At 35.6% G+C, this 13,084-nt stretch overlaps 1 protein-coding gene across 1 annotated transcript in view; it reads left to right on the forward strand.

Moving 5' to 3' along the window:
• The window catches only part of C5 (complement C5), a 114,399-nt gene that overhangs the window by 26,415 nt on the left and 74,900 nt on the right, over nt 1-13,084 (forward strand). Inside the window, 6 exon segments of the mRNA XM_078150166.1 lie at nt 3,528-3,731; nt 4,190-4,399; nt 4,536-4,691; nt 7,606-7,735; nt 8,739-8,801; nt 11,214-11,408. Of these exon segments, the coding sequence (XP_078006292.1) occupies nt 3,528-3,731; nt 4,190-4,399; nt 4,536-4,691; nt 7,606-7,735; nt 8,739-8,801; nt 11,214-11,408 (958 nt within the window).

The raw sequence follows: 13,084 nt of genomic DNA on the forward strand, positions 1-13,084 counted from the left end.
ATTTCCTTTCTTTTGAGAAATACTGTCACTCCCCACCCCTCCCTTGAAAGCAGGAGTGTGCTGGAGCCAGCTGCAGCTAGCTTGTAAAAGTTGATTGTTTAATTTTTAGCGAGAGCATTTACACCTCAGAAGTCAGCAAATGGCACAGATTAGGGCTTGATTTATTCTTTTGTTGATTGTTTCTACTTAAGAAAGTGATGGAGAAAATGTCAATAAGGCAGATTAAACAAAAGTGTGTGGTGGATATTTGACATGGTTGCTTCCATAGATAATATAAAGTACTGTACAAACTTCAAAGCACTATATAGATGTCAGTTAACATGATTATTTATTATTATTATTATTTTGCTGACCCAGGCAAATGTTGATCTGGCTGCTCTTCTTTACTCTGTGGGGTTTAATAAATAGGCATGACCACCTTCCCCTTGCCAGTTCTGAAGAACCATAGGTCCATGAAGCCATAGATTCAGAAGAAGAAGAAAACTTAGAGATCCTTTAATCCAAAGGTTTTTAATTTTTGTGTATGTGTGTCATGGACCCCTTTGACATTCTGGTGAAGCCTATGGACCCCTTCCTTCTCAGAACAACATTTTTAAATGTATGAAATAAAATATATAAGATTATAAATGAAACCAATTATGTTACAATGTAGTTATTAAATTTTTTTTTAAATACAGGTTTATAGACCTCAGGTTAAAAACCACTGATCTAATCCCCCTGCTCATTTTATGGCTGAGCCCCAAAGAGGTTAAATGATTTGTCTTAAGTCCCAAGATTAATAGGTAATAAAGCCAGTAGTCCAATTCAGATCCTCTAACTCTACAATTAACCTTCTTTAGATCCTTCCTACTCACCAGAACAGCAGTCTACAATTTAGGATGACAGAACCACAGATTGAAATGGACCTTAGAGGTCATTAAGTCCAACCCTTAATTTTAAAGATGAGTAACTTGATTCACAGACAGCTAGGTGGCGCAGTGGATAGAGCACCAGGCCTGGAGTCAGGAAGATCTGATTCAAAGGTGCCCTCAGACACTAGCTGTGTGACTCTGGGCAAGTTACTTAATCCATATTCACCTCAGTTCCCCATCTGTAAAATGGGGACATGCTGGAGAGAGAAATGGCAAACCACTCTAGTTTTGCCATGAAAACACTGCGGGATCACGAAGAATTGGACACAAATGAACAAAAATAACCTGGTGCACAGAGGTCAAAAGACTTGCCGAGGGTCACACAGCTAGTAGTGAATGAGGAAGGATTTGAATCCAATTCTTCCTGATTCCAAGTCTAGCACCCTATCAACTCTGCCATGATACACTATTTTTTTAAAAAGCTTTTGTTTAGTATTTTATTTTTCTCCAGTTAACATGTAAAAACAATTTTTAACATTCATTTTTAAAACTTTGAGTTCCAAACTCTCTCCCTTCCTTTCTCTGCCCTCCCCATTGAGAAGGCAAGCAATTCAATATAGGTTATACATGTGTAGTCATGCAAAACATATCCATAATAGTCAGATACACTACTTTTGATAGTTTGCCAAACTTTATTCTAGGAATTTTCCTCTCTTTCAACTTCACCTGTCTCTGCTGTTTTAGATTTCTTGGGCCTCTTCTCACCTTCTTTTTTTTCCTCCTCTGTGGCCTTTGTAAAGTTGCTTAATATTACAGTTTGCCCAGCTGTTAAAACAATGGAACTGTTATTTCTTCCTCTTCTTTCATATGAGGTGTTGTGAAATCTAAAAATTAAGGCAGATATAGATATTTGGATTAAATAAAAGATACATTAGTGGAAAGCATTAACATCATAGTCATCTCTCCTTCTTCGTATTTTTTAAAATAAATATTTTTGATTACGCTGTGTTTCTTATTGCCCTTAGCCTCTGTATTGAGCCAAAAAAAATCTATATAGTCTGGGAATACAAATACCTATGTTAACCATGTATAAAAATGCCTGTCTCTCTCTGCATTTTAATTTCATCACCTCTCAGTCAGGAGGTGAGTGATATGGTTCATCTTCATTCTTTTGGACTCAGTTTATCATTGCATAGAGTAGAGTTCTCTCTCTCTCTCTCTCTCTCTCACACACACACACACACACACAGATTATCAACATTCCTCTATATATCCAGATTTATGTAGATCTAGATATGTATCTATATATCTATATATGAATATAGCTATATATATCTATCTATAGATTAATTAAAATAATTTTAACCACTTTGCAGAATGTAAGATGAATCCATATAAATTATCAACATTCCTCTCTCTCTATAGTTAGAATTATACCATTATATACAGATTTGTTGATATCTGTATATCTATATATGTGTATATAGAGCTATATCTAGATAGATCTGTATCTATATATGCAACTTGGTTGAAATTATGAATTCAATTAATTTTGATTGACTCTCTAAGTCCATCATCATACCGTTTGTAAAAAGCAACAATTTTGTGTTCTCTTTGCCCAGGCTTATGCCCTCAATTTCTTTTTCTTGTTTTATTCCTATTGCTAGCATTTCCAGTACCACATTAAATAGTAGTGGTGATAATGGTCATTCTTGCTTTACCCCAATCTTATCGGAAAGGCCTTTTTTTCTCTGCTGCATATAGTGTTTGCTCTGAAATTTAGGGAAATATTATTTATTACACTGAGGAAAGGTCCATTTATTCCTACGATTTCTAGAGTTTTAATAGAAGTAAGTGCTCGGTTTGTCAAGAGCCTTTTCAGTACCTATTAGCATATCATATAGTTTTTATTATTTATATTATAACATGGTTTATTATATTTCTAGACTTCCTTATGCTGAACCAACTCTGAATTCCTGTCATAAAACCAACCTAGTTGTATTATATCATCTTTCTAATCTGTTATTTTAACCTACTTGCAAAATTTTATTGAAAATTTAATTATTGCTAAATTTATTTCTACTTGTTGCTAAATCTAACTACTTGCTAATATTTTATTGAAAAACTTTACATTAATATTCATTAGGACATTGGTCTATATTTTTTCTTTCTCTGATTTGCTTCTTCTTGATTTAGTTATTAAGACCGCATTTGTATCATAGAAAGATATTGGTAGGATTCCTGCTTTTCTTATTGTTGCAAGCAGTTTATGTATCCTTAGCACTTAGCCCAGCACCTCTCACACAATAGGCATTTAATAAATATTTATTGACTGACTGACAACATTGGAATTAATTGTTCTTTAAACATTTGATAGAATTCACTTGTTAAGTCAGCTAGTCCTATAGTATTTTTCCCCTTTGGGAGTTTATTTATGGCTGTTTAAAGTTTTTTTTTCTTTCTTTCTGTTAATGGGTTATTTACATGGCCTATTTTTCTTTGTTAATCTAAGTATTTATTTGAGTGTGCATTTATTTCCTCTACATGATCAGTTTTACTCCTCTTCTGTTGTTGCAAGTTGTCCTTTCTCATTTTTGATGTGAAAATTTTGTTTTTCTAACATTATAGTCTTACACCTCTTTGTAATACCCTCACCTCCCTCTTCTCTTTTATTAGGTCAGAACTGAAGACCCTAATCTTGCAGAAGAAAACCAAGCTTTTAAAGAATATAGAGCGGTAGCATATTCATCCCTCAGCAAAAGTTACCTTTATATTGACTGGACGGAAAACTTCAAACCTTTACTTGTAGGAGACCACTTAAGCATTACTGTTAAGCCTAAAAGTCCATATATTGACAAAATAGCCTTCTATAATTACTTGGTAAGTATAGCAAATGTCTGTTTACTCCTGTGAGACATTTCACTGTGTTTTTAGGGAATAGCTTTCAAATGATCCATTGCAGGTAAATAGCTTGACTAACTTTTTATCCTATTTTGTCTGACCTGGACCCAGGACCTCTTTGTGTGAGAGGTTACATGGTGATTTAGTCAATTATTAGTCAGTAATAAATATTGGGCACCTACTTTTGCCGTAACATTCCTCAATCTCAAGAATCTCACTGTTTCAATGATAAGAATACCACAAAAGGAATCTATTCATATTTTCACTACAATAGTTACAATGGTGATTAGAGAACCCAAGTTCTGTACATTTAGTGAAACTTGATGATCTGTATTTTAAAAATAAATTTAAAAAGGCTATCCTTAACATTTGAACAATTTTATGTGAATGGCAAGCCTCACTCCAAAAGCTACATCTTTATTTTGTTTCTCTTTTAGGTTTTATCCAAGGGAAAAATAGTTAATTTTGGGACCAGAGAGAGGCTTGAACATTTATCTTATCAAAGTCTAAACATTCCAGTAACTCAGGACATGGTTCCTTCAGCCCGGCTTCTGGTCTATTACCTTGTGACAGGAGAAAACAGGGCAGAATTAGTAGCTGATTCAGTCTGGTTAGATGTGGAAGAAAAATGTGGCAATGACCTGCAGGTAAGTATCTCTTAGTCTGTTTTCTTCAGGAGCCAGCTCTCTACTTCAATGACCAACCTATGTGTATCAATATAGTACTCTCCAAAACATGTGGCCTTTTATGGATAATCTTTTCTTATTTCAAATGACCTTTTAGGTTCAGCTGTCAAGAAGTGAAAATGTATTTACTCCTGGACAAACCCTCTCTCTTAATTTAGTAACACAGGAGAATTCCTGGGTTGCTTTATCAGCTATGGACATGGCCATCTATGGAGTCAAAGGAAAACGCAAGGCACCCAAGGATATGAAAAGAGTAAAGTATTGTAATGCATCATTCATAGGATTGTAGTGTGGCTTAGGACTGTGTTTCAGAAATAATATAATAATAAAAACTTCTATTAATGAATCACAATAGCTAGCATTTATATTGTGCTTTAAAGTTTGGCAAGCCCTTCACAAATATTATCATATTATCTCACTTTATCCTCACAATAATCCTGGGAGGTTGGTACTATTATTTTCCCCATTTTACAGAAGAGGAAACTGAGGCTGAGAAACTTGCCCAGAGGCACACAAATAGTAAGTATCTGAGGCCAGATTTGAATTCAGATTTTCCTGACTCCAAGTCCAGTGCTCTAACCACTGCACACTTCTTGTGGAGTCCTTAAGATCAGATCATATAATTGAAAGGGACCTGAGATATCATTTAGTCCAGTCATCTACTGCAGGTAGGAGTCTGCCTAACAACATTCCCCAAAATTAAGGAAAGGGTAGGGAATAAGAAATGAAGGGGGATATTCTTTAATTAAAAATTTTGGAACTGGCAATTATTTGAGGAAAGAAGAAAAAATCTGAGATCTCATGAAAATAAAGACATTCTGAGAGTTAGGAGCAGAGAGGAAAGGATATTTGTGGGAAAAAATTAAAAAAATTTAAAGAGACCTGGTAATAAAGTGAGTACAAGACTTGGGGATAGCCAATGTAGATGACAACATGGCAATTTTAGATATGTGAGTAGATTGATTTGGCCTGAGAAATCCTGTTGGCATTTTTTACATTCATTAAATTAATCAAGTAATCCTCAAAATTCAATTTTTTTGTGAGCTCTGTTGATACATGTTGAGCTTTCCTCAGGAAAATTTGCCTTAAAAAAGAACTGAAATGCATCCTCTCCTGAAAAAAAAGAATAAAAGTTGTTACTATTGTTTATCTAGCAAAATAATGGATATCACTTATGCCAATTCCCATTAATTTGATTTTAAGGATTTTACAATATTTTTTACTTGCTCTGTTTAAGTAAATATCTGTTGGACTAAATAAGGCCTTAATTAACTCTAGCTTTTTAAACAAATGTACAATTATTTTGTTACTTCCCTAATTCAAAGTGTAAATCAACAAGCTGTTAAGACAAGTCTATTATCTATTAGACTGGGCTTTTGCATCAATCTGAGAGATGATGCAGCAATGGAATGGGAAGTAGAGAAGATTTTAGAGTAGAGGTGTATTCTGGAAGCTTCTTTGAGGGGCAGGGCTTTGGATCTATTATTTCATCAGTGTAGAGAACTCTCAATATGGAAACCTATTCTGATGATGGTAAATAGGCAGCTCATCTGTAATTTATAGACCTGGAGAATTGCATGGGGAACTGATGGCTTAAATTATTTTTCCAGGATCACACATCTAGTTTGTGTTAGAAGTTGGCTTAAAACCAGTTTTTCCTAATTATAGGATCAAATTCCTGTTCACTATACCATGTTGCCTCTTTATGTTGCAAAGGAGGCATTATGGCTATAAAACACTCCCTGAAATAGATATTCACTTTATGGTTTTGAGAAGGAATTAATCACCCAAACTAGATTAAGATTCTTTCCAATTCTAAAATTCTGTGGTGCATGCTCTCTTGTACCATTCTATGACCCACAATTGTCTCCAGCTCTAATATTTTATTTTTATAATCTATTATTTGATAAAACATTGTGAATTCCTCAAATACTAGACACACTTATGTTCAAAATTAAGGAAGAAGTAGATTCCTGTTGTGAGAATTTTTGGAAATGGTAGTTTTCTTTTATTAACTAACTAGTTCAGTTAAAGGCACTAAAGCTTAGAAGGTCTAGTGGGAAGACAGCCAGTCTAGGGATCAGAGGACATGAGTTCAAATTCTAACTCTGACACTTGTTAGCCCCTATGACAGCAGACCAGGCAATCTGACTTGCTGAGTTTCAGTTTTCTCACATGTAAAATGCAAGACTTCTCTTGCTGGGTTACTATGAGAAAAGATTTTTGTAAAGCTGAAAATGCTGTAGAATTCAAGTTCCCTGAGACTATAGAGGGATTCATTTTTTTTTTGTATTTGTATCTTTTGTCGTTGTGTAAATAACAATTGTCTCTGTTTTGGCCGGAAACCCTAAGGGAGTTTGATTATTATTGTTATTATTGTTTTTGAGTAGGCAAACTAGGCCATCTTTTGCTTTATTTCTTACTTAGCCTTAAATCGCTGAATAGGTGTTGCCTCAGCCAAAATTGAGATCTGGAAAAGACCTTAGCTTAAAAAGGCCAATGGCTCCCATTGCATCTGGGGTGATTTCCAGTTATCCTGGGCTATGTCTTGCTGCTGGACTCAGATAACCCTAGAGGAGACAGTGAGGCTGATGACTTTGTGCAGCTTTGTCTCACTTAAATCCAATTCGCTTTCAAATCAAGACATCACCCTCATGATGTCATTGGTCCTCTTTGAGAAGGAAGAACAAGCAACTGTTATACTGAGATTCCTAGCCTTTGGGACCTCATGCGAATAAGTACATTTGCTATGAGGCTTCAGTACACAATGAAAAAAGAGTGCACTGACCTGGGGGTCGGAATACCTGGGTTGTGATTCTAGCCTTGACACTGACTAGTTATATGGGATATCCCTAAAGTCTTAGTTCAGTTTTAAGTTTTAATAGCTAGGTAATAAATTTATTCTAATAAATTAATTTATGTTATCTTTATTTGTATTATTATTGAATTTATTTGTATTAATATAAATATTAAAGTTTAATAGAACTTTAAGACTTTTGGGATACTCTATATTACCTTAGATAAGACACTTCAACTCTCTGTTCCTCAGTTTCCATGTCTAGAAAATGGATTAGACAATTTCTGAGATTTCTGCCAGTTCTAAGTTTTCAGAGTCTATGAAACTTCCCCTATTAAAATCAGCTCACAATTCTGCCTTTTTGTTATAGGTAATGCGAATTTTTGAAAAAAGTGACCAGGGGTGTGGTGCTGGTGGAGGTCAGGACAGTGCAGATGTATTTCATTTAGCAGGACTTACATTTCTTACCAACGCTAACACAAAAGACTCACAAGAGAATGGTAATGTGTTCATAATTTATTCTATGATTATATTTGGATTCATCTTTTTAGTGGACCATGATTTTAGTGTTTTTAATGATTTCACGATAATGGAGACAAGGAAGAATATGTCATACAAAAACTGGTTAATGGAAGTAGAGATATTTAAGGTGGAGAAGAGCAAATTAAGGAGGGGAGGGACATAGTAGCTGTCTTCCAGTATTTAACAAGTCATCATATGGAAGAGAGAGTGTGTTTGGATTGCTTGGGCCCACAGTACAGAATAAGGAATCGTGGTGTGGAAGATGAAGAGAGGCATATTTTAGCTGTATAAGGAAAAACTTCCTGACAGGGCAATTCAAAAGTGAAATCAGCTGTCTTGGAAGGTAGTGGAGTTTTTTTAAGCAAAAAGTCTAGACAAACCCTTATTGGGGATATTGTAGAAGAGTTTCCTATTCTGATGTGTGCTGGAGCAAATGATCTCTTGGCCTCTTCTAGGCAGAGGTATACTGGTCAATGAATGATTAAGAATTGACTCTTTGAGGGGAAAATGTACCCACGACCCATTTTTGAGTTTAATCTGTATTATTAACACTTTCTCTAACATTGTTTTATAAAGCTAGATGACCAGCAAATCAATAAATCAAGCCCTGGTTTGAAGTGTTTGCCATTTTTGAGGAATAATTGTGTAAAGTGAAAGTTTAACAACCTCTCTTGAAGGCTGGTATGAGCTGGCTCCAGCGTAACCACACCTCCAAATCTGAGATACTGTGACATGATTGTAGTAGTAAACAAACAAACAAATGAATGAATGAATGAACGAATGAATGAACAAATAAATAAATGAAAAATAAAATAGAATTCTTACCCTAGGCTTAGGTACTTTTCTGCAATGATACAGTTTATGATGAAAAACAAATCTTAACCTGAAATATTGAATGTGATTTTAAAAGATAATTTCATAGAAAATGTATTAAAATTTTTTTCTTTCCCTCCTTCCCTCTCTCCCTCTTTTTAAAAACAGATAAGCCTTGTAAGGAAATACTCAGACCAAAGAGAAATCTAAAAGAGGAAATTGATAAACAAGGTACTCTGAAAATTTTGTTGTATTACAAAGAACATATGGTTGCATAATTTTGGAAACTGAATACATTTTAAAATTATATTCCCCCGTTCCTTATTTATAAACATAAAAAGTGAGATTCCCTAGAAACTGTCAGAGCACTTCCCCCTGTGGTATTAACATGAATTTAGGATGAATTAATTAGTTAATTAATATACTTGGATTCCTGTTTACTTATCATAACCTTTGTATAATCAACATTAGACAATAATTAACTAAAATTTACTTTAATGAAAGTGTTATGGTGAGTGCTGGGAAGATGCAGAGGTAAATAAGATGTGTCTCTACCGTCTAAGAGTTTATAATCCAGTAAAGGACAGAAAACATTATTGACATATGTAAATGTAATATAAATTAAATTATAGTTTATAAGAGCTGTATGAAGTGCTAGGGTATATCAAATGATCTACTTCTTGCTAAAGGAACTGGATCTGGAATAAATAGTCCTAGATTACTTGAGTCTCCATAGCTTTATAAACTTTAGATCTCACTCATCTAAAAAAGTATCTTTCTTCCTTTGCCACTAAACAATAGTTAGATCCACCTGTCCAGCAGTGCAAGTATTATAATGATCCTCATTTTATATGATGGGACTAAGATTCAGGGAGGTTAAGTAACTTGTAACAAAACTGTGGCCATATGCTAATAAGTTGCACACACTAATATGTGTCATTAGCAAATAAGTGGCATAACCGGAATGAAAAACAAGGTCTTTGTTATGTAACATGGGTTATACAATAACTCTGGAGCTCTCCCCAGAGGCATGAGTTTGGTGAATCAACACTCTGAGCAGTACTACACCACCCTCCTCCCAGTCTAGTGCTAGGTAGAAAACCCAGAAAACCTTTATGCTTTTCTAGGCCTCACCTTTCATTTGGACACCTCTGCTCTAGCTATCCTTCTTCCAATGGCCTGTGATAGCCTTCCTTTTCTGGAATTTTCCAATGCCTAGAACCTTTCATACAAGCAAACTTTCATGCCCCAAGCAACCTGATAAATTTGTGCCTCTGCTTGTGGCAGAGGTAGGAAACACATCAGATACATCTGAGTAAGACTCCCACCTCTGGCCCTTGTCTACATTATGGAGCATCCTTGTTGTATTGAATAGAACCAGGTGTCCTTGTATTGAACTTGGAAGGATGACAAGGATCTACCATGATTTGGTTATCAGATCAGGAGGGTGGCTTTCATAGCTTCACTGATCCCTTTCATCTTCTTCCTCCTCCTCCTCCTTTTTCTCCTTTTTCTCCTCCCTCTCCTCCTCCTCTCTTCCTCTTCCTTCTTCTCTTTCTCCTCCTTTCTCTATGAATGAAGATGAGTCTTTAAAATAGATTTTTAGGCTACCTAGGAAGAAGTGGACTTCATAGCTTTTTAAAAAAAATCCCTTTAGTCCCTAACCCTACAAAGTCTCCCAAGGTTGCTAATAATAAAATACTGTTATGTTCTTCCTCTTCATTTTCTTCCTCCTCCTTTTCTTTTTCTTCTTCTTCTTCCTCCTCCACTTCAGGAAAATAAGTGGAATCAGGACAAAGTTACCAGCAATTCCACTGACACACTCATTTCTGGTCCAGATCCAACCAGGCAAAGTGTTTGTGACTGCTGGTGAGAAGGGCCTATCTCTCCCTATCTCCCCTTACCAAAATGGTAGACAGGAATTTAGTACTACTGAAACCCTACAGTTTTCAGACTCACCAAGTGACCTCAGCTATTCTGTAATCATTGTCAAGTCATGCGGTGATGATTTTAATTGGTTGGTTTATCAATGCTGTTTGTCCTGATGCTGACTGGCAACTGAGCCAACCAGAGACAGAGATTAAAGAGCATCAGAGGATGCCAGAGCCTTTCTTTTCTTCCTCTCTTGTGATTAAATACAAGAAGGTCCAGGGCAGCAATCTGAAGATGCAGAGTACCTGCTGCCCCTGGAACACCAGAGCAACAGCCAGACTCAGAATCCTCCCACTCCTAAGAGTTCTTTATTGCTCATGCTACTTCATAAATATAGGTGTCAGTATAGGGGTGGGAACAGATCAGGCAGAGCTTCCGATTCACTTCTGGATGTTCCCAAATGTTCCAGTGTTGCTATATCTCTACTACCTCCTAACCATCCCCTCAGGCTGTCTTCTTGATGGTTCTTTGAATGTTTAAGGTTAATGTTACCAGGATTAATGTTAAGGGAGACAGTGGAAGGTCCTGGGGTAAAAGTGGGGAGAATCATGGGAAAGCACATGGTATAATTTGTCCTGAGCCAGAATCCCCTAGGGGCAGCTCTGTTATGTTTGACATCTGTTTTTCTGGCAAGAAACAAATATGTATAGCAGTTTAATTAAAAATGCATTGAGAAGACTTCAGTAAGTGCACATCTGTTTTTGATTACAGCTTCTAAGTATGTACACCAGCGTGTTCGGTCGTGCTGCTATGATGGTGCCTATCAAAGCCATGAGACCTGTGAAAAACGGCTTGCCAGAGTTAAAGAGGGAAAGTATTGCATTGAAGCATTCAAGAGTTGCTGTCTTTTGGCATCACAAATACGTTATGAATCTAATCGTAAAATTTTGTTACTGGGAAGAATGTGTAAGTTCAAAAACTTTATACTAATTTTAATCTCAGAGTTGGGAGCATAGAAATGTCACAAAGATAAAAAAAATAATGGTGATGATAATAATACTAATAACAGCCAAACTAACACCGACCTTAGAAATATATTATTAATAATGATAACTTACTTTTATATATCATTGTATGGTCACAAAAGAACTTTTACAAACATTTCATTTGGTTTGTTTCTTGAATCAAACCGGAAAGCTAGATAGGAGGGATATTATTATTTCCATTTTACAGGTGAAAAAAATGAGGCTCAAAGTGGAAAGACTCTTGGATGGAGTTGGAATACCTTATTCAGTGTCATTCAGCTAGCAAATTCTGACCTCTACCAGCACCATAATTCAGATCACTTAAAAAAGAACAAACTTAATTACTTATACATGAAGGCAAAATCAGAAGCTGATTTTAATGAGAGGAATTTCCTAGATTGAGAAAACTTAGATCTGGAAAGAACCTCAGATGCTATTTTCCAAATGTGGAAACTGAGGTCCAGTTGTCCAAAGTGTCTCGTACAAGATAATACAGTGTGTCCAAACTAGATATTCTGAGATTCATTCCAGTTCTAAAAATCTATGATATTCATTCTAAGCTATGCTATTCTTTAACCCAAGGTTCTTTCCACCTCTAATGTTCTATTTTTTTATGATTTATTATTTGGATAAAATATTGGAACTTACGTATCTCAACAATGCCAAAATACTAGAGAAACCTGTCATCAAAATTAAGGGGAAAATAGATTCTGGTTATAAGAATGATTTTTTGGAAATAATGATTTGATTCTGTTAACTAGCTGATTCAGTTAAAGGCAAGCCTATAGAAATCATCTTAAGAGTTCTGTTCCATATGGCAATTCTCATTAAGTATTCTCAGAGAAAGTCCTCAAATACTTTTCTGTAATTGTCCTTTTGGTTTCTTGAGATTCCAAGCCTTAAAAGTCTCCTGTGGATAACTTCACTTGATTTGAGACTTTAGGGCAAAATGAAAAGAGTAAACTGACCTGGGAGTCAGGAGATCTGCATTCTAGTTTCAGCCTTGCCACTGACGAGTTAAACAGGCGTCCCAGAAGTCTTAGTGCAGTTTGACGCTTTAATAGATGGAAGTAAAGCGGGAGAGTGCACAAAGACATGGAGGCAGGAAATAGAAGAAGGTAAGGTTGATCAGAAAGTAGAGTGTGTTAAGAAGACAGTGGGTAAGGAAAAAATTGAATGTTCGAGAGACAGGTGGTAGTTGAATGGGTAACTTTCTAGAGTAGATAAGAAGGGATGTGATTAGGGCTGCTGATAGAATGGTTAGTCTTGTCAAGAAAAGGGGCCACCTCTTCCACCAAGACTGGAACACAGGAGGAAGAATAGGAGATATTGAGGAGTTTTGAGATCTAGAATTAGAGAGACAAGGGTATTTACAGTGAGTGGCCTTCATTTTCGGGGTAAAATATGAAGGAAGGCCCTTGGCTAAAGAGAAGACTATTTTGCCAACAATATGAAGTAGATAGTGTTAGAATCATTCCAGGTATATGGGAATGCATTTATTCCAGTTTCAAAATTGTTGTATTTCTTAAGTTCCAGGTGCTACTAGAAAATAAATTTGATTTATAGAACATGTCTTTTTAAAATTTAAGTCATATCCTATTTTGATACCAAGTAAAT

This window comes from Phascolarctos cinereus, unplaced genomic scaffold, assembly GCF_003287225.1.
Source record: "Phascolarctos cinereus isolate Bilbo 61053 unplaced genomic scaffold, phaCin_HiC Scaffold_2;HRSCAF=192, whole genome shotgun sequence".
NCBI classification, from domain to species: Eukaryota; Metazoa; Chordata; class Mammalia; order Diprotodontia; family Phascolarctidae; genus Phascolarctos; species Phascolarctos cinereus.